This window comes from Python bivittatus, unplaced genomic scaffold (genome assembly GCF_059951505.1).
Source record: "Python bivittatus isolate LINGU-HERP-01145 unplaced genomic scaffold, Pbiv_v1 ctg000080_np1212, whole genome shotgun sequence".
Classification (NCBI taxonomy): Eukaryota; Metazoa; Chordata; class Lepidosauria; order Squamata; family Pythonidae; genus Python; species Python bivittatus.
The window spans coordinates 21,812,532-21,838,655 of NW_028277035.1; the positions used below are offsets into that span (position 1 = coordinate 21,812,532).

Consider the following 26,124-nt stretch of genomic DNA (forward strand, 5'->3'; position numbering starts at 1 on the left):
ATGGGATTGTCCCTTCATGGTCTAGAGAGTCAGAAAATCCATAGATCAACCTTCTTCCTACTGTTTGGATACATTAAAAAAATATTCAGAAGAACAGTGATAACGTGGGCAATTTATGGTAGCCCTGATGATACATTGTAAAAGAGTATTTTGGACTGGGTAGCCCTATCTGAGACCATCCTTACGCTTAACATGAAAATTAAGGAGCTTTCCTTCAGGCTGAGAAAATGAAACAGTACATATCACCTTGGAAAATATATGGTCCAATGGGTGCTAGCAATGGGTTTTTGCTTCCTTGGATGTACTTGAGACTTTTATTTGTCAACTGAATTACATAGGACAATTCATGTAATGTTCTTTCTCCTTCCCCCAATGATTCTGCAAGCTGAGCCTTCTTCCAATCTAGCCGCTGTGCAAATGGGTACAAACAATTCAGTGAAATAAAGAAAAGTTTGCTCAGCGTGGTGATATTTAATTTTTAAAGTCACATCTGTGTACACATGTTTACAGAAGAATTCATGTTCCCTGTGGCTCTTGAAAGAGTCCAAGTTTTACAGCTCCCACTTTCTAACTCCCTTTCTGTCTCTGATCACTTCCTTACCTTTTGCCAGTATGGAAATGTGTCCTCACCACGTATTCCATTGATGGATGCTCTGTCAACCAACTAAGCCAGATCTGATTATTTATTCATCAGATGCCTTACAGTCCACTTGAGAACCTGTTTGTTCACTTTCCCAATGATCACCTATAGTTAGGTGGTTAATTCCAAGTGATGTTTATTGGCTTTTTCTTATTTCTCCTCTATAGGTTTCATTTATCTAAAGTTGTTTCTATATTTACAAGCTCTCTATGTAATTTGGAAAAAGTTCCTCATTTTGCTTGGATCACACATCCACCTTATTTGAATATCCCCTGCAGTGCTTTTCTATTCACCATCAAGAGGGTTCAATTAATTTTACGCACCCTAGTCCTTTTCTTAGTCTATAATAGCATGAACCTGGAGGAAAATTCACCTGTATGGATGAAAATGTGTGATCATTTTCTGGACCAATGCAAAGAAGCCCCTGATGAGTTGCAGAACAAGAAAGCTAGTGCAGGTATGTGAATGTGTCCAGCTTCAGTATATCATTGGCACAAAGTCCTGCTGCTGTTAAAATTCTGCATTAAATGGTACTTGAGAATTCATCTTTAGGGATTAACTCCCAAATGGGATACAAAGATAAATTGGCTATAGCATATAAAATGATTGGAAGCAGGGGAGAAAAGTCATTCTTTCTGGAGGTAAAAAAGCTCCTGGTAAATGTATTGGCCCACATAGAAGGTTCATCAAAAATAAATTGGACTACATTCCTTCTAAAGGGCACTCTTCAGTGCCAAATTAGACCTCCTTACTTCTGTTGATTTCAAAAGCCTTAAACCCACTTCCCTCTCTGATGCCTCTGCATCTGTGTGTTACATGAGTTGATGGGTCTCAGAAGGTTAGTGTGAAAGGGGAAATCCAGGTGTACCTCCCACTACAGGGGAGAACTTTTTAAATGTCTGTGAGTGTGGCAAGAAAATTTTAGTGCATTATTTATTCATGCATTCGAATTTATTACTTGAGGACAGTATCCTTTATATCACATAGCATTTCACCCAGAAATACATATATCCATGGATATACACATTCTCACATTTTGTGACATTGATTTTTTTCCCCCTCCCCAAGGACTTGGAACAACTTGGAAGGGGCATTCTCAATTTTTAATTTATAATAAACCTACAGAACTGGTTATAGGAACAGACAACCTGTATTTTCCTGGTACTGCTGGACTACAAGTCCTGTTAACTCCATCTAGCATGGCAATAATCAGAAGTAATAATAGCTAGAGTCCAACAACATAGAGGGCTGCAGGAAATAATTGATCCAAAGCCACCTAGAAAGGTGCATGCTGAGCAAGGATCATTCTGGGATGGATGTGTAGGAAATATAAGGTTGATTTGTTCAGGAAGATGACAATACGCTTGGTTTGGCCCATCTGCCAAGACGGTTTACTGGGCTGTGGCTGCTGTGCATGTTACAGCTACTTGGAGCCACAGGTGGGAGCTGAGTGCCAGGTAGAGACCAAAGGTGAATGAGCAGCCCTAGAAAGGGCATGGCAGGCCCCTCCACCAGAGGTGCTACCCCTCCGTGGACACTCCGTATGCCCCTGAGAATAGAACACCTGCTTCCATGAAACTTGTATGTAGCGAACTGCCCAGTCAAGACACGAACCCAGTTTCCACTCTCAGTTCTGCAATCTAAACGCTGTACCACACTGACTCTGCTACTTGCTGTTCTGAAGCTCAGGAAAGCTGTGCAAGCACATACACCCAACCACAGGCAGAGAAAGGAGAAGGAAGAGGAAAAGGGAAGTGGTTTACAAATCAGTGAGCAATGCTGAGTTAATGTGTTGTCTGACCAAGGGCCAAGACATCAGTATTTGTTGTCTGTACTCAGTGTGCAGTGCTTCTCTTGCATTCTAAATGCCATCCTGAGGGCAGCCTGCATGAAGCAGAAAGCACTCTTGGAGTACTTTCTGTGACCTGGCCTAGCGTGGGAACGGGTTGCCAGATCTTCATTCAATCTAACTATACTCACGTTAAAATGCCCCAGCCACCCTAAGAAAGCCCATTTGCCTCCAGCCTTTCCTGCTGGGCAAACGTGACATCTTGCTTGCCAGAGAGAAGGGGGTAAAGGGGTTGATGGATTAACTGAGAGGGGAGAGGAAAAGGAATAAAGGCCTTGTGATGAAATAATAGATCCTAGACAATTCTCCCTTTATGGACAATCTGAAGGAATGACCCTGGGTCTCCAGGATAAGTCCTTGCTTGGTACATAATTATCATGATTACCTTAATTTTCAGTTACGTTTCCTGATTATTGGTCATTTATCCCATCCACCCCAAATGTTTGTGTCTGTCTTGGGTACAGAATAAGTTTTTAAACAATGCTTTTGTCTCTGATCATACAACCCTTCTCTGTTTTAAGATGACTTGGAGATCATTGATGTGGGATCATTTTGCAAAGGCAGCAGCAATGTCCTTTATTTTCTGTTTTAAATGCAGCTTCCTGGGATTTTCCAGGCCTCTACCATCAGGTAGAGCACCTCAGGGGCAGGCAGCAGTGACATTTCTCCAGCCAGTCTTCCTAAGTCTCTTAACTTTTCTTTGCTCTTGAAGGACAACCTTGTGTGTGCTCCTTAGCTTACCCCATGCCCTCCAACCTAGTCTACTCTTTACAGATGATATGAACTTCCACACTGCCTCCAGAGTTATTCAACTACCCCTATAAAACAGTCTGAAGCCCAGCAGCTATCATCTTTGGGTTTGTTAGCCTTGAAACTCTGTGAAGCTCTGAGAACATCAAACCATTACCTCAAAATGACCCGTAAGTGAGTGTTTTTAAAAGGGCAGTCAATTTCTGTTCTGCCTTGAACTACCATCATCTCCCCACTTGGTTCTCCTCATGAAACAGGACAGTTGCTGCAAGAAGGACCGTCAATGTTGCCAAGGCACTATCCCCCTTTTGCACTTAAAAGAAATCATTTTCAGCATGATGCTTCAGCAGCTGAACCTGTCTAGAAATGGGGGAGAGGCTGGCTTGAGAGCAGGAATAGGGAGAGAGAGTTAATCAAGGGTGCCCACCAAAAGGAAAATGGACCTCCCACAAGCTATGATGAGCCACAGCATTGCAAAGAAAACACCAGGTTTGCTTCTGTTTCAAATAAACTGCAGCAAAACTAGAAGGAGGAAATAATCCTCAACCTCAAAACCAGCCAACATCTTGAGACCGTGCTGCCTTCAGTGCTGATGTAAATTCAGTCCCCAGTTTCCATCAGTAGAATGGAAAAAAATGCTGCTTTATCTTTTCCACCAGATAGCAAAATCTTTTGGTCAGTTCTAAGGTTTTAGTTCATCTTCCTACTTTATAGGGCCAATCAGGCTCGGTTCACTTTTCCTTCTCTGTGCAATTTCTTCCAGACATCAGTACAAGTCAAGATGTATATAGACGTAAGAGTCACTGGTGACAGTAAGTTCCTGGATTACAACAGCCCTTCTCCCTGCTTCAGCAGGCGTTGGGTTTAGTGCTGCCCTCTGCTGGTGGACTCTGGGTATAGCACACTTTCTAATGGGGAGGAAAGCGGAAGAAATGACTGCAACGTGTAACTTGATAAGGAAAACAGTCTCCGGAGCTTATACAGCTGGGTTTACTCCTGTTTCTGTTTCTTGGGAAGGACTTTGATTGTAGATGGTCAGAAGGAGTCTGATAGCACCTTTTCCAACTAACACGTTTCATTAAAAAGCATAAGCTTTTGTAAGTTGCAGCTCACTTCATCGGATGCATCTACTAACATAGACTAACATGGCTGTCCTGCTACAATGATTTATAGATGGTGTAAAATGTGGCATGTGATTCTTTGGTGTGAAATGGACTTGCAGTGGCTCAGCATGAGAAATACATGCAGTGGGACACAGCTTGTGATTGATAGCAAAACTAAGTAGACATTTAACAGCTCTTTGTTTATAATTAACATTGCCTGCTGGCAGAGGTGAACTTTCCCAATGGTTGCTTAAACTAAAAAATAGCTTAGAGCCCATCACATTAATTATAGAATTATAATTCTTAAACTGATGCCTAAAATACAGTATAATAAAACAGACCCAAAAAAGCCATCTTTGTAAAAGCTGCAGAAGGTTTCAAAGATTTCAATAGGCGTCATAGCCAAAACCTTTGAACCTCTTATAACTTTGGGCGGAGGACTCAAACCGCCGAACATGCAAAGGGCCAAATGTCTCATCTCCGTAAGCATCTCAGACTTACTCCTAGCAGATTTAGCTCAAGTGTAAAGAGAGAGAGAGAGAGAGAGAGAGAGAGAAAGAAGAAAGAAAGAAAAAGAAAGAAAGAAAGAAAGAAAGAAAGAAAGAAAGAAAGAAAGAAAGAAAGAAAGAAAGAAAGAAAGAAAGATGCGACGTGATATGGCATGGATGCAGGTTGAACAGCCCCCAAATGGTGGAAAGAATAGCATAAGAACAAAACATTGAAAATTCAGAAAGGAGGAAAGAAGAACTGGTTTTATTCTGATTCTGATTATGCCTTTTCAGTTTCCAATGAGAAAGTGCTGCATTAACAATCAGGATGGGCAGGGTCAGTTTGCCTAGCCTGGAGAAGCAATGGAATTAACGTCTGAATTAACCTCTCTTTTGTCTCATTAACTTCAACTAAACATGGCCATCCCAGTTCAGTAAAGGAAATCCACCAGGGAAAGCAGGCATCTGCTGAGACTAGTGTGTTTGGCAGGATGTAAACATGCAGGTTCTCTGTCTGGAAGATGCCCACATTTTGAATTCTGAATACACACAGTGTTCTGATTGTGGACTACAAGATAATATGCACACCAGTCCTATTCAGCCCAACCAGCCACCTGCCTCTGTAGTATTGCTGTTTCAGGCATGCGTTGAGCTCAAATGTGTGTAGGAGAAAAGCATTTGCACTGTATGCATGCTTGCTTTTGTGTGAGCTAGGGCCCTAATAATGCAGGAGAAAGACATCATTGAACAATGTAGGAAGAAGTGGGGCATATCCAAAGATGCTGTGGGGTTATTATAATGCCAGAATAGGGCATAATGAGCATCAGTAGGATGCAAAGGTGAATCCCCAGCCAGAGCAAATGATTCCTTTCAGGATTGTAGTGTCTGGATATATTTGGCAGCATCCATCTGAGTCCATTGTACCTGAGGTTATTACCTAGTTTGTTAATTGGTTAAGTGACATCTAGTTAGGCTTGACTCCTGGTGACTGGGTGGACAAACATTCACCATCTCAGCCTATCTCCAACAGCAACTGATAGCTCTATCAACAGCAGGTCTGTAATTGCTTTGATCTTGTCTACCCATCCTCTCATCTGCTTGCATCACCTACTGAAAATATGTAGATTTCTACTTGTTGATCCTTCCCTGAAGTCATTATTTTTTTGGCCCAGGATTAATTGGTTGATTCTTGCAGTCCATAATACCCTTAGTAACTATCTCCAGATCCACAGTACAAAGTTATCTGTTTTCTTTCCTCGTTCTTTTTCAACTGTTAGCTTTCGCAACCATTGAAAGACTATGACTACTAGCCCTTCAAGGAAGGAAAGGTCAAGAAACAGGAACAGTGGGTATTTCAGAACTGCTCCTTATTTAAGGTATAACAGAATCTTGAAAGCCTGTCCAAGTTTCTGTTTACCACACTTATACCAAATAAAATCAGAGTGGGCGGTATTTTGAATTTCTTTCTAATGCTTTCTTCTTTCCTAGGACTGAGTAACCTTTTCTGAAAGTCCTCCCTGAACAGTTCATTCATCCCTTCCCCCTCCCAGGGCCAGGACTACATTCCATCACTGTGGCTTTAACTACTGTGATGTTGTTGTTGCTTTTGAAATATCATATCCTTCATGATTTTGTATACATTTGGTTTAAAATTGTCATGGCCTCCCTCCCTAGAGTTAATTAATTGATCTTATGAACTATTTATTATCAGATTTATACCCTGCCTTTCTATCCATCAAGCAATCAAGGTGGCTTTCCACTTCTTTAGCATATTTCCCATCTTTATCTAGTCTATTGTGGTTAGTTTTTCACTGTCAGCTGTAAGCTCAATGAGGATGGTTGGTTGACATTACCTTTGACTTCATAATACATAATATTAACCCAGGGCTTGCCCTTTCCATTTTTATTTTCATAATAAGTTTTCTTAAGTTTTTCTTACTTTTGGCTAGTGAAATGGTATTGTCTGCATATCTCAAACTGTTAATATTTTAGCCTTCTATTTTGATTCCAGCTGTAGCTATCATTCTGATAATATATTCATAGTATAAATTAACAATATGACAGTATGCATCTTTGTTTCACCCTTTCCTATTCTGAACCAATCTGTTTCTCCAAATCCAGTTCTTACAATAGCTTCTTGTTCATTGTAAAGGATCCTCAGAAAAATAATCAGGTGTTTTGGCACACCCATTAGCCTCAACACATTCCACATTCTGGCCTTGCTATAGTCCATAAATTACATTCCCTTGCTCTATCCATCTTAAGTTAGCTATCTGATCTTATGTTCCTTTGCCTCTTTTCTGAAAGTGTCTGTTCGTTTGGCATTCCTTTCTCCAGGCATAGCTCAATTTTTGTTTGTAAGATCTGAAGCCAAATTTTGCTTGTATGAAGAATTAGTGGTATGGTCCTGCAATGTTCACATTCTTTCTTCTTCAGTAGAGTGTACTGTATATCCTATACTGATCTTTTTCTAAGCTAGTCTTGTTTCCTATTAGTCCAATTAGAACTGTTAGCACTTTGGCTGCTTCTTTTCTGGCAATTTTTAATAGTTCAATGAATATTTCATCTATACATGGTACTTCGTTTTTTGAAAGCTGATATGTTGCCTTTCATATTTCACTTTCTAGTGGAATCATTTCCTGAACATATTCTGTCTCAGCAAATGCTTCTGCATTCTAAAATTTTGGCTGCAAAGGGTTTCAGTATAGCAGCTGAATCTTCCTTTAACCTCATTTGCCTTATTAGACTGTTCCTGTGATTACTCTTAAGTGCCTCTACCTTAGCTGCAAATTTTCCTATGATTTCTCTGATCTTTTAGAAATATCTTTCATCCCTCTTTTCCCTCTATTTGCAGATATTCTTTCCTCATCTGATATCAGAAGTCTGCATTTAGTCCTCTGAATGCCCAAGGATTTCAACTTCTGTCGGTCAGAATTTGTGACCTATTGCATGAGCTTGAAAAAAATGTGTTACTGATTTAAGAGTCAAATTACACACTCGCTACTTTAATCATTCAATACGTTAAAGCAACAGTATCCTTTTTTCAGGACAAAAGACAGAAGCCTGAAAAAAAGGCACATGTGCTATGAAGAACAAAAAGGAGTTGTGCTCATTCAAGGTCTTAAGAACTTAAATCATTTTCATTGTATTCACAGTTCTAATAATTGGTCCTGACCTCTGGGTTTTTTTTTTTTCAAGTGCTTTTCCTTTCTATGTTTTCCAATTCTCATTGATTCCATCCCTGACCTGAAACAGAATGCATTTAGAGGCAGTGCACTGAGAAGGGCATCTAAGCACACTCCCCAAAATAGATAAAAGCAAAGATGAACTGAAGGCCAGAACATATATTGTTATTTGCTATAGGACAGGTGCAGAAAATGGCTTCCTCATCATTCCCCTTCATTCTGTAGCCCAGGTTGAACTAAACTAAGAACCATTTCTCAGCAATTTGCCCACTGTGAAGGTTGGCTTTGCTGTTGAAAATTTGCTGGGGTGCGGCAACATATTATTGGTGGGAACAGAATTGGAACAGCCATCATAGTTCTCTACCCAAAAAGTCCTATTCCAAAATTCTTGAATATAGGAAAATTCAGAATGGTTGCCACCGTTGCAGTTCCTGTTATGAGGAACAGAAATGGAATCACCACTGGAAATGTCTTCTGACAGAGCAAGCAAGGCGTTCCTTCAGAAGCTCATTTTCAGAGAGAGCTGGAGGAGAGATTCAAAAAGCATCTTCTACTGTCTTACTTGGGGAGGAATCAGGCTTTACACTACAACCCTATACGTGTCTAATCATGTGAATTGTGGGTGATTGAGCAATGGGAATTACTTCCAAAGAACCAAGCTGAAGAAATAACAACATGAGTCAGAGCAGCAACACAGAAGGAAGGAGGAGCACAGCCATTTTATGAGACTGTTTCTATTCAAACTACATGCACTTTCCCAGCTGTTCAGAGTTACAACCCTCTGTCTTGCATATCTGCTGCCCTTCTCCCCACCCAGCCACAGTGCATGAGTTCAGACAATCAGAGAACAGCAATATGTGGGCAAGTGTTTTTGTCATGTGCAGCAGCATTTTCCTTGCCCATCACTTGCCATGCAATGAAGGATCAGGTGCTGAAGGGCCCACTCAACCATGAAATGCTGCTTGCCTTCTCATAAGACGCTGCAGAGGCCTGTGGGAAGAGGACATGTTGCTTTCACCCCTCAGCCTTTTCCCCTACAAAATGAACAGGTTCACCCCTGGTTTCATGTTCCTGAAAAATCTTCCACCATAAAGCACCTCCACTGGCTTATATGTGAAAGCTTTTACAAAAATCACTCTGCATTTGGCTCAGGGCTATTTTATGCTCATATGCCTGATCAAGAGAGCAATTGTATTTGTTTTTAGTGCAACACACACTCCATCTTCTAGCATCTCAGCAGTCTACTTTCCCAGCTTAAATTTAGGTAGTCCACCTGAAAGCCCAGTTTGGTGGAACTTAGTGGTAGAACCAGCAAAGCAACTCTCTGGTTATTTATTTCAGATTGTTCAAACCAGCAGATATTAGAAACAACTAATCCCTTCCCGCTTCCTTGTCTATAATGAACCTTGTGGCCTATTGTTGTGCGTTGCTCTGAGCAACAGTTCACCTCATCAGGAAGCCTCTTCCCTCCTCTGCCTGCTAGAGCTGTCTTTGATCACTAGTCCTCTGCCTGATTTTTCCTTACTGAACTCACACGTGCCCCTAAACATGTGCAGGAAGAGTCAAGAAATAAAACAGGCACCTTGAGAGCACATATATATGTTTGGGAATAACATGCATAGCCAGCATCCCAATGAAGGCTGTGAGAACCAACTAAATTGGAAGTTCTTGCATTTGTCAGCTTCCATAATGCACAAACCACCCCTCCATTGGTATTGCTGCAATTAACTGATTAATTTCAAAGGTGCCAGGGTACTCTCTATCCTCTTAATGCATACACTCAAAGTGAATTCTTGACAACTAAATCTTGGTCTTTGGGTCTTCTTTTGTCCCCCTCCCCCCCGCCCTTGATTTCCCTCTCTCTTGTGCTTGATTTCTGAATGACAGATTTTGGCAGTAGATTCCTGCAGAAGCCAGAGTGTAAGGCTGACAAAGCTTCAAGAGAAGCGTCCCCTTGAAGCTGCTTTTCAAAGCAGCTTTGAAAAGCAAAGCAGCTCTGATGAACAAAGCAAAGGTGCTTCATGAGTTCACTTCTGGGGCCTCTCTTGGCATGTCTAACAGCAGGAAGGGCCTTGGGACTATGCAGAAGTGCATTTCCTAGACTCAAATCACTGAAAACACCAGGAAAGTGTTTTCTGGCTCCCAGGCTTACCAGAGAAGGCCCCAGAAGCAATACAAGGCAGTTTGAGAGGTGAATCACCTCATCACAGAGGCCTACAAGAGAATGTGGGACGGCTCTACTTTTTACCATAGGCCATGGCTGCATTCTGAGGTACCCCAGCTCTGAGATACTTACAAGGGATTCCTGCACCAAAAGGAAAGATTGGGAAGCTGTAGAAGCTGGTGTCTTTTTTGTGTTGTGGATTCTTCCAGTTAAGAAAGGGATGCTGGTAGCTTCCTTACAGAGGAAGAGACATTATATGGGATGCAAAAGACAAATGCTGAGGGACATGGTATAGAAAGTCAGCATCCCATTTCTAACCACCCTCCAGGTTTTTTAAAAAATTATCCTCAACCATCCTTTTGTCATGATCTAATTTTAGGATGTCTATATCTACAGGGATATACTTCTTCTTCTTGCTGTCCACTAATTGGTTCACTTGCCCAGGATGAGCAGGTGGATATTATGCCACACGAAGGAGGAACAACCAGGCCTCTGGTTGGTACTAGAAACTCTGCCGTGGTGTGAGCCGTAGCAGTTGGTCACAATACTGTTTGTGGGCATGGGCCTCCCCATTGGATTTTTTTTTTTTTGTCTTTTTTTTAAAAGTATGGTATTGGATCTTTATTTTGTTTTCTTTCCCATAAAACTCACATTTTAAAAAACAGTTTGCCATGAAATATATATTTTTGTATAGAATTCTTCCTAAAATGTGAGGCTTTGTACATGTTTTTTTTAGGTGAGAATAGTATCACAAACATTTGCAGATATACACATGGGAAGAATAGCTTGGTCTGATCGGTATTTTAGTTCAGAAAAGATGAATTTGATCAATCTGCTTAACAACAATGATTGAACAAAAATCTTCCCTATACTTTGCATCTTTTTAACTAACTGGATCTCTTGTTTTTCATTAGACCTATGGAAACATCCCTCAATTAGCATCAAGTTCAAGTAAATTCCCTGGCTGTTTCTTTGGAGGAAATAGAGTTCCCAGCTGACTAACAGAGAGTATTGCTTATGACTGGGAATATCTGTGGAGCATTTCTAGCCTGAAATAAGTCTAGAGTGCTGCAAACAGAGAGCATTCAGAGTTTACGACCCAGGTTCTGATACTGTGCCCTAATAGGTGGGAGTGGGATACAGGGAAGGTTCCCAGTAATGAAAGCCTCATCAGATGCTAAGTGTGAAGCAAGAGATTTTCATCCGTGTGCTAACATCCATGAGTTACATGAACCAGCTGGGTCAGGCTCTGTCCCAGCGCTATCCACTGGCTCCAAAATACAAACACGACACGTTCCAGTAAGACCGCCAGAGCATTCCTGACTGAAGGGTATGTCCTTGCCATGCTATTTAAAGGCATGCATGCTACCCTTTATTTGTCCATATATGTTGGCTGGAAGAGGCTTGAGCCTTGCACTTAGCTCAGAGAACACAAGAATTGGCCACCCATTAGGGAAATTTCTATTCTTGATCTTATCCTTCTCTTCCTTTCTACTGCTGTTTCCAAACTGCAGAGAAATATACAGTATTGCATAGCTGAATTAACATAACATTCACTACATAGATGAAGTCACCAAAAGGTATGTACTGCCACACTTAGAGTCCTAGTGTCATGTCACTTAAAATACTGTGGATTGTACTGATGCTCTCCCAAATTATGTTCAATCCATCCCCAGCTCCTGTGATGACTTTTCTAGGATTCCCAGGTTGGAATCAAGATAGCTGTTAACAGATGAAGTAGCTTGAACTTTTCCAGATGGTCTTTTCCTTCTTTCAGCAACCTTCTTCCAGTTGGTGTAGCATCTGCTGCTCAATACCAAAGAAGGGAAGTCAAACCCAACCTGGCTGAAGGGTGACATCGTTCAAAGTAAAGATTAGCCGTTCCTGGCCTGAGAAAATAGTTCTCAAAGTGTGGATTGGACCAGATGGTTGCTAGTTTGTTCCCTGGTTTCTCATTAAAAGATTCTGGTCAGTCCAGCTATCAGTGTGACTTGTTCTTTTAAAGGCCTCCTTCTTTTCCCTAGCATGTGGCCCCTGATTGTTTTGGCTTCCCATAACTGTCTTGAGACTTCATGGCTAGTGAGGTAATAAACTTATGCTTGGTCTACACCACTTCAGTCCAGAGGAAGGTATTTATATGATTGTATGGTTCTTCACACAAAAATGAATACATGAATAATCTTGTCATAGAAAAATGTATCCAGCAGGAAGAAAACCAGGCTGTGCAACCACTCTCTTCCTAACATGCTGGCTTCCTGGGCTGACTATTTTGCTTTTAAAAGTGGAATACTCTGCCACCGGCCTCCCCACTTCCAACCTGAAGTGGTATAGCCTGGGCAAAAGTTGGCTACTCCCCAGTGTGAGCAAATGCATGGTTTACACAAATGCAACTCGTGGATATTTATAATTTCAATAATCCTATTTATTTTTTTAAATGTTTAATCTTGAAACTCAAAAATATTAAATCTCCAAAGTATTGGATAGAAATTCTTGAACCTGTGGTTCTGGAGGGCACCAGCTTGGGGAAGATTGCTTATATAGCCCATGGTATAGTCCAAGCCATCTTCAACTGAAACACACGATGTGACAGTGGAAGCAGCAGCTGTGGGGGGGGGGGTGCAGGTGCATGCAAGAGATCTGGATGCAGATGCTCCATAATAACAAATGGACACAATAACTTAAATCCTTTACTTGCTATGCTGCCCCTATAGGGAAACAAATATGAAACTCTGGTGTCACTTACACTTTGGCAGTCCTACTGTTGCCTGTTGCAGACCTCAAAGTTGCACATGCCTATCAAGTCCAAGTATCTTTTTGACATTGGGAGCAATAGACTTATCCTTGAAACTGGCATATCATATCAAGTATGTCACAAATGACAACTCATCATTCAGGTTGGCAGTTGAAATGGCCAGACTGTCCTGATCTGAATCTTGCTGTGGTATAGAGCCTCATAGACTGACATTTTGCATCCCAAAAGGGAACTCTGAGCCTTCCTTATTCTGAAACTTGTATGCAGATTCAGTATGGTCTATACACAACTTTGGCAAATTCTGGATATGTGGACTTCAATGATGAGAATTCCCTGTTCAGTATGGGCATTGCTGAGAATTCTGGGAGATGACTTCTGATTGATGGATTGACTTCTACACATCTGTACATTACTATGGTTGGAATTCACTGGTCTAGGATTATATGAGAATAACTTGGTAACATGCCTAGCCTACTTCAGCTATACAGGGATACATGGAAGAGAACAGGTGTGCAAAGTCTATGTTCACTCCAACCTGATGATATTTACTTGAAAATATCTACCCTGTAGCTGCATATATGCACTTTGTGTGTTCCCCAACACTCCCACCCCACCCGTGTACTAGTTTCTTTGCTGCTATCCTGAAATTTGGGACTGCAACTCCCAGAGAGTTGAGATGATGGGAAATGTAGTCCAACCCATGTAGAGGGTGTGAAATTGAGAAACATACAATTGTATCCTTGGTGTCCTCCATGGTAAACAAACATGATGTCATTGCCAACTGTTCAAAGTATTCTGAAAAGCAATGCACTAGAACAACTAGTCAAGAAGGCCAGCATTTGGGAAACAAGACAGTAAATATTAAATGTTGCTTTTAATGTCTACATTCTATTCATTTCTATCCAAAATATAAGGGGATATTCAAGTTCTAGTACTGCCTGGTATTCTTAAGAGACAAATGGGGTAAGTAAGCCATCTGGTGGTAAAACAGGGGCTCTCCAGCCATGTAACATTGTAAAGTAAGATGTTATTGCCAGGCACATATTCAGCACAAGAAACATGAGATCACACCTGAGCAGTCTGAAAACCATCTTTAAGCAGAGAATCAATACTGTTTATTTCTTTCACAGTTAATGTAATGCACATACACCGTTATTATAAATATAGAGCCTGAAATAGAAATTTCTGGTCTCATTATTTTTGGTGTTCAATTTTTGGACGTTAAGACAAAGTTCAAAGCAGGTCAGTCAGTTGGTTTTGGTAGTGAATGAATCTAACAATGTCATAGGAAATTTCCACAGATTGCAGTATGTGTGCAATGCCATTTCTCAGACACAGGTAAGCGCCCAATATATAATGTTCAAGTTATATCGTCACGATAGTTCAAGTTATTAACTCTAAAGATGAGAGCTGACCCAAACAACCTTACTCTTGCAAAGTTCACACAAACAAAGCAGCAGCTATTTTGAAGTTTTAAATGCTACAGTATTGTTTTTTTAAAAAGGAAAGGGAATTTGGGGGTATAAGATCTCCTCTTAGCCTTCATCCTTCTAACCTCTCATACTACAAAGAGTCTACTGCACCTGCATCAGGATGTACAATGAGAATCCAGACACAAATGTGTTCTGTTAAGAGTCAGTTACAACATAATGTTACCCATTCATTTTATTCTCCATCTCACCATAAAATGCTGAATGTCAAAGAGCAAACCCACGGATTTTTCAGGAGCTACACTTGAAAACATCTAGTTACATTTTTAAACGGTATAAGTTGTCTTATCAGTCACACACAGAAGCATTTATAATCTAAATGTTTCATATCACCCTGAGCCTTCAGATGAGTTTATGCATTCATCTTCTATGCTGATGCCAAAAGTATTTTGATGTGATTATAGGTACATGGATGTGGGAAGATAAGCAGAGTCTCTGATGGAGGGCACTGAAAAATTGCATTATGCCTCATGTTAATCTCACAGACACAACTACCCCTCATTGTAAAGTCTGTTTTCACTGGAAATCAATCTTTGGAGCTGCAGTTCTTCTCATTATTTTTAGTCTATAGTTTTTTAAGGGGGAGGAAATATTTTTAATAAGAAAGTATTAGTTGACAATAAGTTTCGGTATACCATCTTTTTCATTGTCTTGAGAAGGACCTCACACTGTTTTTCATATGCACATTTTCTTGTTCTTTTTTGAGAAAAGTAAAAACAAATCATGTTCTAATAGTTTATGCATACAAATTTAGTCTTCAGTGTACCTGTCAGTTTACTTCTACAACTCTAGTAATATTTTGTCATCCCACATTTTCACCTGAAAGTTGGCAACATCCACTTCATGCCAAAAAATAAAGCTTTCACATTTTCTTTGCTCTTCAATATTCTTTTAGCTGAATATGCTTCCAATATTTCACAATGCAATTGTGCTAGAGCAATGCTGCGTATTCCATATGGTGGGATCTTCTAGCATCTTCTAGAGTTTTCTAACCATCCTTGTGCCAATACAACAACAATAAGAATATCACCTCAATGAAGGCAAGGTGATAGTCACTAGTGGGGTGATTCTACTTAAAGCAATTATTTATTTGTTAGATTTATGTACTACCTTTTTCTAGGAACTAAAAGCCTTTTCTAGGCTTACATAACACTTATTTTTTTCTTTTTCCCATTAGCAAAAACCCTGTGAAGTAGGTTGGGATACAAGAGAGTAACTGGCTGAAAATCAGCCACTGAGTTTCCATGGCTGAGGATGGACTCAACCCTGTCTCTCTCTGGTCCTAGTCCAACACTTTATCCACTATACCATACCGCAGCCATTTTGTCTAGTTTACTGAGATTGATATATTACTGAAGGGAACAACTGGGTTTAGTAATCTGGGAGTTGGACCATGCATCATTAGAAAATGCTGAGTTGGTTTCTTTAGCTATTTCTTCACTATCATAAAACCAAAAGGAGAACATTATGTCAGTGAAAGAAGAATGGGGCTTCAACTGGCCTATTGCTCAGAGCTTCTTTGTTGTGGTGAGCTGCTAAACTGATTGAGATGGATATTCTGGAATGAATTAGGAAGAGACCCATTCCCCTTCTAAGCCCTTATTGCACTAAGCACTATTACACTTTGGTGGTCCTACGGAAACCTTTGGTTTGAGACCATGCATTGATCTAATACAGGTAGTCCTCATTTAGTGACTGCCTCATTTAGCAATTGTTCACAGTTACACTGTGGTGAAAAAGTAACTTTATGACCAATCCTCACATTTACGACCTTCGCAGATCTGTAAAGCAAAGGAAAGCTGAAGTAAGACCGTAAGCAGAGTTATGGTTTCACTTAGCAACTGCATAACTTAACAACCGAGTTGCCAGTCCCAATTGTGGTTGCTAAATGAGGACTATCTGTAACACTAATGGTGTAGAGATCTTCCTAGATTATTACCTTTTTTCCCAATATTTGGAAAATCCCTTGTCAGCCTTAGATCAAGAAATAGCATTACAATTATAAGTAGCTTATTATATACCTATACTCCTTCATATTTTTTCAATAAATACATGGCACGAATTCATTCCTGAAACATGAACATTCATTCATTCCACAGGCCTCCTGGCCTCATCATCTGCCTCTTTGTCCACTGAATGTCACGGAAGAAAGGGAAAGAGACAGGCAATGAAGACATAGCTGCCTTCTAAACCAAGCATCACTTAACAGGTGCATTTACTGAGCTGGAAATGGATAAACAGGTGAAACCCATCCAGGTGGTTGTGGGGCTGACACCATCATCAGGTAGCTAGAAGGCACATAGCCCCTCTGTCCATTCACTTCCACTAAGTACCATTCTTTGCTTCCCTTCTTATCATGAGGTTCCAACACAGTCACTGATTGGCCTGCTTGCAGACTGACTTCCTGATTGCTCCTAGCTGTGAATGCATAAGCAGCTATCACCTAAGAAAAACAGAGATGCAGTTATAATACTGGATATGATACAGACAAAGAAAATAAAGATGGCAAAACATCTTGAAGAAGTAGAGGTTTATTCTGAAAGTGATGGCACAGTGGCAATACACAGAGACAGAACCAGTGCCTGTATTTGTCGAGTTGTAGAAGACACAAACGAGTTACCTCTTTTCTAGTCCAAAGAAACAAGAACTTTTGATTGTCAATTGCCAGCCTGCAGAAAGTGGAAAGCTTGAAGCTGGTGAGGCAGAAATCTCTCATTCCCACACCAGAGAAAGACATTTTACAAATAACAGACAGGAGGCAGAATCTTTCAAATCCAGGAGACAAGTAGTGAAACAAAAAGGGGAGAGGAAGAACCCAGAATTCAAACCTTAAGACTAACATATATAAAGAGCCTGGTTTCTCCTGGGTATTGTTAGATGAATTTCTTGCCTGTATGGCTTCCTAATTCTCTGCAGTACATCTACTTATGTAACCTTGTTGAGTCTGTGTGATGAATGCTGAGCAGTAAGAGGCATGAATGAAAAGAAAAGAAATGGAAGAAGTGACAGGCATAAAGAATTATAAATTATTCAGCTCAGTTCTTGATTGTATGTAAGCTAACAGAAAACCTAAAGTAAATGTCAAGAGTACTTGAGCCTTGAAATGCTGTTTTCAGTGGTCTCCTAGCACCATCCTAGAAGTACAGGAAGGGAAACATAATTCCCCTCTCCCCACTAAAGAAGTCTTTGCAGATCCATACAGTACAAAGACAGATCTTCAGTATGCTGAGAATCTAGCTTGGCTCTGTCCATGTCCCCTCTGAGATTGAGCATTGCCCACATTGGAAAGTGCTAGCCTGGGAGGTTGGTGGGGATGAAACCTTATGAAAAAGGGCTCTCAGTTTCTCTCATCTTTATTTCCTTACATTTGGAAGCCAAAGGGATGACAAGGAAACTGATGTTCATGAACCTTCACACATTTCCCTCATTCCTGTTATGTTGAAAGACATTAGGCAGACATCCTGTCTCCTTAAGTGTCGAGGCCATAAAGATATGGGAGGAAGTGACCCCAATCTGCTAGCCTTCAGAACAACCTCTAGCTGCTCTGCCGATATCTCTGCATTCTGTGAAACAATAACTTTCAGAAGATCAAACGGGGTGCCCGGAACTCTGACTAGCAACCAATAGGTCATCAGGAAGATAAACTTCCCCCAATAATAAGGAGGATCCCAAATTTATGCCAATTTTAGCCAATCATTTGTTAATTGCTGTATCTCTGTGTAAGAAACATGTATAAAATCTTCTTTGGGTGTGACCGGGGTTCTTCTCTGCCTTAAGGGTAGATCCCAGCTGGTTCTATTGGCCTGCTTTCAATAAAACTTTAAAATCTCAGCTGGTGTTTTCGTGTCCAATCTTCTGCCGGAATGAATCCTAATTGAGGAGAGTCAGAAACTCTCAAATTTTGCTAATACGGAAACATGAGAGGGAATCTGGGGTTGGATTACTCCCTCTGAGAGTTTCCTTACAGGTTTTCTGATGCTTTTACCAGCAAAGGGTTTCATGTCGCTGCACCTTTTACTATTATTACTTTGGGGAGTGGGTGACAAAAACATTTTGCTTACTCCATTTTGGATTCAGCAGCATTCAGTAAGGTGTTGTTATGCACAGACCAATCTCATTTGTATGCTCCTGGCTGCGTATTGGCTATTTCTCAGAGCTGCCAACCACGAGGCCAGAACTGGATTTCTCGGTCACACGTTGCCTTCATTACTGCTCCTTCGTCTGCTTTGCCCTGTGCTCCTCCTCTGGGCTTGTTACCTGTGGTACCATGGTTATTTTTAACCATGGACTTAGTGCTTTCTCAGAAGACCCCTGGACTGAAATTCAGAAGCAGCTCAACTGACAGATCCAGAGGAGGGGCATGCATAAAGTGGGAGTGAGCTTCTCCCAATACAATGGGTTTAACTTTTAGGAAAAGAACCTTATTCCATTCTGGCTTGGAGGCACTCGGTGATGACTTGTTATTGCTACAAAATTCGTAGTCACCCTGGCTGGTCAATGTTCCCAGAACCAGTGTCCTAAAGACGCAGTTCTTACAGCTGTTTCTGTAATGCACTGTCTTTATTTATGATGACCAGGGGAGTGCCAATTTGCCTACTCCACTCTAGCTTTGGTAGTACTAGGTGCCAATTACAGCTGCATGATTCCAGAAGTCCACTGTAGCATGTGTATTCTCCATGGCTGTTGCTGGTGTACTGGTTGCCTAGCTGTTCTGCAGTGGGCTTCACAAGCTCTAGGATCTCATCTTGGCTTTTTGCAGCTGGTGCTGGAGTTCCCAAGGTTTTTAGTCTTGGATGTCTTCAACCTTCATGGCTTGGGAAAGGGGTCTGGTGTAGTTTTTGTGCTCATGACCTCCATGGCAAACATGAACTTGTCACATGTAATTGCAACCCTAACTTTTGTGAGGACACAAACTAGATCTTGTCTTTATTTTGAAGCAGATGAGATGTGATCTGAAGATGGAAAGCATTAACAGTCCTTTGGGATACAGTCTGTCCTTTGGGACCCTTTGGACCTCCACAAGGGTGGGGGATTAGTTAGAGTCATCCATCCCATGCACCTGTTGGATACAGAAGGCATCCAGAGGGCACTTAGGGATGTGGCACACAGTTGCATCTCAACCTAGCCAATCTGTGGAACGCAGAGATGGCCAGAGACCTTAATGAGATTATCCCAATGAGGCTTTTCCCCAATCATTGATTCAAGTAGTTCTTTAGTATACTGGAGAGCTGAGATAAATGAAGTGACTGAAAAGAGATCTAAAACAGTGATGGTGGAAAACCAGAAGCAGATAAGACCAAACACTAATAAAAGTTCATGTTTGAGCCTACACAGTGGTGATAAGAATTGCAATGTGGCAGTTCTTCTCTGCACTTATTTCATCTGCAGTTTTCTGCTTGGTGGGCCTGTACTGAGTTATACATAACCTTTTAGGGAAAGATGGACAGGAGAAGGAAACTGCAGGCATGCTGGATGAATTTGCAGGTTTCTTGGCAAATAATTTCACTTGATAGGGATTTCTTTAATTTGAATTTTGCCAATTGTGAGTTGGGTCCGTGCCCCTCCTTGCTCCTTCAAATAGCTAGGTAGGACATGGATGGTTGCATCCAGGAAATATTCAATGCTTCTCTAAGGGAGGGAGTAATGCCACCTTACTCTGAAAAAAGCAATAGTCATCCCTGGATTTGGCTATGTTAACAAACTTTTCCTAGGGTCCAACCTCCCTATTTTAGGGAAAGTAGTTGAAAAGGTGGTGGGGAATCAGCTACAAAAGACCCTAGAGGAAAGGGAGTTCCTAGATCCTTTTCAGTTAGGATTCTAGTCATGGGACAGAAATGATATTAGTCATGGTGGTGGATAGTCTTCATTGGGACCTAAATGGGGGACTGTACTTCTCAGGGTCCTATTAGACCTTTTACTCTTGGCTCCTACTTGAGAAGCAGGTGAATGCCCAGCTCTAGCTGGGGTGCCCCTTGTGACCTTATTTGGACCAAGATGCTCTAATGTAGGTAATTAATATCCTGAACTATCCTCTTGGAATATTTCAACTGCTCTACACAGGGAGGTCTTTGGAGATGACTCAGAAGCTGCAGCTGGTATAGAATCCAACAACTAAATTCCTGGTGGGATAACCCTGACAGTTTAGAGTAACAACAATTTTAAAGACACTGCATTGATTGGCAGTAGTCTTCCAGATCCAGTTGAAAGTGCCATCAAGTCCTTTATGATGTTACTAAAATTGAACCTGCCTATCATGTCTGATCATCTAGAAGAGAACCTGTTGAGAAGTACAGTATATGACAGGTATATGGCAAGATAACAGGATTTTTCTGTGGTATCCCCACTCTTTGGAAGAACCTCCCTCCAGAGGTATGTGTGACTCTATCCTGTTAGTATTTTGTAAACAAATAAAGCTGTATTATTTTAATGATCCTTTGGCCCTAGTTGCTTTGACCTGAAAATGTCTTTCATAGGTATTTGGATTACAGGATTTTTACTATCATATTGGCTTTGTATTTTGTTACTGTGTTACAGAATGCTACTCAGGGTCCTTTTGGATTTGGGATGGGTTGTAAATACTGCTAATAAAGAAGCAAATAAATAAATATATCTCTGCAGTCTCAAGGTTGTAAAGAGGGGAAAAACCCCAGAAAGCTCTAGACTGTCATGATGCTAGTTTAGAAACCAAAATGGAGATTGAAGATTTCAGTGCAACAGCCAATTAATTTAAGAGGTACAACTGAGTCAAAATAGTTGTAAATATATGCAGAAATGTAAACTAATTTATACATGATGTCGAATTTAGGATTTTTTTGGCACAGAATCTTCATGGTTGTTTGAAGCAAAGAAAGAAGGCTTTCATGCTGTGCCTTGTTTCCATTGTATCTACAGATTACATAAATGTACAGATGGGCGTACAATAGTTATGTATTGTTAGATATAAAGGTTTTATCATATGAACTAGTCCTTCGTGTGATTGTTACTTCATTTCAGTCTTTGTTTTGGCTTTCATTGCTAATTACATGTATATTTTTTATTTGACCAACACCTTGCCAGTTCCCAAATCTGACCCACGGTTTCTTATTTCACTGTATAAATGTTTCAAGGGTCAACATACCTGGGCTAATCCATATTTAAATCCCATTTGAGAAGATCATATTTCTAACAAACTACCTGAAAAAATCCCTTGAGAGGTATGCCTGAGTTTGCATCCTGAAATGCCCCTGTTAAAACATAAATCAGCACAACAGGACAGGAAATGCCATCATCTGCCAGTCTCCAGCCATACATTCACACAACCCATACTATTTCCTTAGAAATCGAAGCAAAGAGAAAGACAAGGACAAGAATGGCTAAATTGCCCTTTACTCACCTGTAAAACTGGTGTGCTGAAATGCACTGGGGGATTGGGAGTTTGATAGAAGTTGTAAGCAGGATGCATTTTCCCAGCAGTATCACCCTGGGGCAATGTTGGTGTTCTGGGCTTTTGGTTTGGGATGTAATGACACCGTTGGAGCTTTCCAGGTGAAACGTAGCCTCTTGGACCTGCATGATACATAAGACAGGTAAGGTCACGTTGAACGCTAGATTGCTGACAAGAAGTAGAGTTCTCCCTTGTTGTTTATCAGCTAGCAGATGGCTAAAACGCAACTCCAATGAAAGCAGCATGAACTTGACATAACTGGAAAATAATGGTGTAGAAAAAGTGATTGATATTGAAAGGGATGGACAAGAAAGCAGCATTTAGTGGAGGAAAGAAGAGAGGATGTGTGGGATGTACTAGTGAAAGGATGTGATTTTTGCAAGAGTTTTTGGCAGGATGTAATCTGTCCTATTTTAAAATCAAGGCCAGGAAGAGATATTTTTGAATACATTAAAATTTTACATTCAGATAAAAATCCTAAGTTACAGTGGCAATAGCCAAATTTTAACTATGGCTATAAAAACAAGATTTTTACTAATACATTGTTTGCATTTTTAGATGTTTAATATAATATATATCAACTTATTTTATCTCAAATTGTTTTATTTTATACTAAATGTTTTGATTATATCTGAACTTTCTTATTTGGGTCTTTGGACATAATAAACATCATACCATACTGCACTGCACTGCACCGCACCGCACCGCACCGCACCGCACCGCACCGCACCGCACCGCACCGCACCATACCATACCATACCATACCATACCATACCATACCACTAGTGAAAGGAAAGAAGAGGAGTGGGAGAGATGACAAAAATTAGCATAAGATATGATGAATGCAAACAAGGAGGGGAGATATGGAGCTGTAGAATGTAGAACAAGGTCTGGAATGTGGAAAAAAATATAGGGAAAATATAGGAAAAGAGAAGTTTAACTTGGAAAGGACAAGAAAAAAGAGAGGAATGGAACTGGTTGGAATATGAGGGCACAGAGAGATAGAAAAGTCAGTGTAAAAGAATGGGAGAGAGGGAAAAAAAGGACAAGTTGGTCTTCTGCTCCTGCTTTAGACAAAGTTCAATCAAGGGACAGGAAACTTGTAGTTCATTACTGATCTTCTTGGTCGCTGAAAAGAATGTTAGCGTCACCTCTCTGTAGCTACCCCACTGGCAGTTTGGACAAATGGCCATCTCATTTTCTGGCTAACAGGACTATGGTACAATTGTAATGAGGCATCTCTGTGTTTGCTTTTTCTCCCATCTTTTGCAATAGCTTAGGCCAGTGTTGTCCAAACTCGGCCACTTTAAGATGAGTGGACTTCAACTCCCAGAATTCCCCAGCCAGCCATGCTGGCTGGGGAATTCTGGGAGTTGAAGTCCACTCATCTTAAAGTGGCCAAGTTTGGACAACACTGGGTTAGGCATTATATAATGCATGCAAAATCTGGTAGGGGAACCTACAACACTCGGGATGCTTCTGTCCAGCTATCCTATCACTGCTCTGGTTTTCTTCCTGACATTTGATTTTCTCTGTTCAGAGATGAACTAAGCAAGTCCCTGTTTCACTAAAACCATTTAGCAAGTATACAAAGAGGTCTTTTATTCTGTCACCCAGTTGCTCAGAGAATTCAAGGAAAACTATCACAAGGAAAAAAATCCACTTCTCATTTATAAGATGCAACTGGCTAGGAATTATATTCTCATTAGGAACTAATAAAATGTGACTGGCTAGGAGAATCTAGCTAAATCATGTCCATTTAATCCAACACCCTGTTTCCCATAGTAGTCGACCCTTGATCTCTGAGAAGCTCAGTGACTAATATTTAAATTCACTCAAATACTGAAAGGCATATAAAGCCAACTGTGCAGTGGTAAATACTCTCAGTTAAGGTAGAAGAATGACAAAATACTGGCTGTGTCTAAATCTATTTTTAAAAAGATGTTAATGGAATTACAACACATACAAAAAATAATACTGAAAAGTTAAAAAAAAAAACGCCAAAGGAAGAACCACAACTTTCTCTTTTCCTTGTATATTAGCTAATCAGACTATCAGATCACATTTTGTATGAGCGACAGCACTCTATAATAATCTTCCTCAAATTGCTGACCTCCAGATCTGCTGGACTATAATTCCCCTGATAACCAGCCAGAGATTTGGGAGTTGTAATCCAACACATCTGGAGCCTACCAGATTAGGCTCAGTGAAATCTTCTATGGTTATGATTTAAGCTTCTTATCTGATGGCAGTAGGGATGTAAAAGATATCAGACACAGATTTCTTTTACATCAAAAGGCTGCACTTCATCAAAGACTGTATTGCAACCTGCTGGTATGGAGACCTTTTTTACCCTTTTTTTCTGCTAAAAAAGTTCCTAAAAGTCAGAATGTACAGGTAATCCCTGGGTTAAGAATGCCCAGTTTATGGACAACCCATAGTTAAGAATGGAGCCTATTATAGCAAAATTTGAGTTAAATACACAGTGGTTCGAGTTAATTATACAATACTACTTGTACAGTATTATACAATAATACTGTTCCAGATTACGTACAAATTCAATTTAAGGACAGACCTTGGGAACAGAACTCATTCTTAAACTGGGGACTACCTGTATTTTGGAAAATAATCTTTTTGGATGATATGTAGATGCCTCTTCCCTCAATACCCCCCCTGTCACTTCATATATTAAGGTTTTGTTGCAATTAAAGCATACATCATTCAGAAAATATAAACATGAGGTAGACCAGGTTGTATAGGAAACAGCATATATTACAATACAGCTATATAAATAAGCTTCGATGGGATTTAGATGCGTAAACTGAATACAAAAATATTGTGACTACAGATAAACAACTTCCTTGAGTTGAGTTTGACTCTTACTAATTTCAGGGCATACCCATGTAGCTTTTTTGAAAATGATTTGGAAGTGGCTTGCCATTCTCTTCTTCCAGAATGTTATTTTGACTTTCTAATCTACCCTACAGCTATGAGGATTCCTGGTAGTCTGCCATCCAAGTATTACACAGATCTGATCCTACTTAGGTTTTTGAGATAGATATTCTCAAAATCTATACAGTCATGGATTTTTTAAGGCAAGTCGAAAGAAAAAAAAATCATTACTTTTCAAATTTCACAGAACAGAATAATATGTGACATTCACACAGACCGGGTTTAGACTGATCAGACCATCCTAACATACCACTCTTGGTAACAAAGAAAAGGGTTCTGGGTAGTTGCAGTGTTGACAGTACCTCCTGTATCTACCAGCCATCGGTTTGTGTTGCCCTTGGTGTCCATGCCATGCAAAAAAGCTACTATCTGCCCCCTCTGCAGAGTCAAGTCCATCTCTTTGCAGCCACTGGTGTCACTTGTCACTTGGTACAACTTATCTGGGCCATGTCTATTCAAAAGCAAAAGGGCCTTCTTCTCCTCAGCAGAGCTAAGTGGCTATTGAAAAGATAGAGGGAGAAATGAGTCAAAAACATATCCCCTGTGGAAAGAATATGCTGTGTTTTATGCACTTATGGATGAATCATAATGAAACAAGGTGCTAATGCATCTAACCAAAAATATCCTAGAACAAGGTGTGCCAAATCCTGAAAGTCAAACATATTTTGCACACTAAGTTTCAGAGAACAAGTGAGGCAAAGTAAGACTGCAAGAAATTGGGCACTGGGAAAAGGAGAAGGAAAATTAGTCTCATCTGCTTCTGATGCTTACCAGTTCTATTTCTTCCACAGTGTCAACATCAGCAATACATTTGCTTGTGACAGCTGCTGCTGAATTTTAGTGCTGTGGCCTTTCAAACAATCACACTGATCTAAAGTCAGCTACTCTGAAATTTAGGCTAAATATAACATGCTTCAAATTAAATAAATAAATGCAAAACATAATAAATGCCTAGCTGTTACTCATCCATTGCTGGGGATACAAATATCTAGAATCAGTCCAGATGTTTTATGTGTACAGTGCTCAAATTATAAAGTTAGGCAATATGGCCAGTAATTCCTTTAATGGTAAGTCCTTTAATGGTACCCCAAAATCAACTGCTTAAGATTATCTGCTTTATCCTTCCTAATGCTTCTACTGGCCCTGAGTTTGCTTTGGGATTATTAGTAACCAAATTTGTTTAGTTAGAAGTCATTATAAAAACTATCCATTGGCCTACAATTTGTACTAAAACCACCATCAGCTGCAGAAATAACATCTATATACAGCATGTATGGGTCAATGACTCAGGAAAAAATATAGTTCTCAGAAGGGTTCATACATTTCCC

General features: G+C 40.3%; 1 protein-coding gene across 6 annotated transcripts in view; it reads right to left on the minus strand.

The window, feature by feature from the left end:
- The window catches only part of ARHGEF37 (Rho guanine nucleotide exchange factor 37), a 111,655-nt gene that overhangs the window by 34,063 nt on the left and 51,468 nt on the right, over positions 1-26,124 (minus strand). For 5 of the 6 annotated variants that reach the window (XM_088133652.1, XM_088133647.1, XM_088133648.1 and 2 more), the window contains 3 exons: positions 25,099-25,294; positions 21,794-21,966; positions 13,787-16,864 (listed from right to left, as the gene is read on the minus strand). In XM_088133652.1, the coding sequence (XP_087989778.1) occupies positions 16,637-16,864; positions 21,794-21,966; positions 25,099-25,294 (597 nt within the window). In that variant the 3' untranslated portion in view covers positions 13,787-16,636. Of the gene's footprint in view, positions 1-13,786; positions 16,865-21,793; positions 21,967-25,098; positions 25,295-26,124 lie in introns of those variants that run through there. The other variant, XM_088133651.1, reaches the window with a different exon arrangement.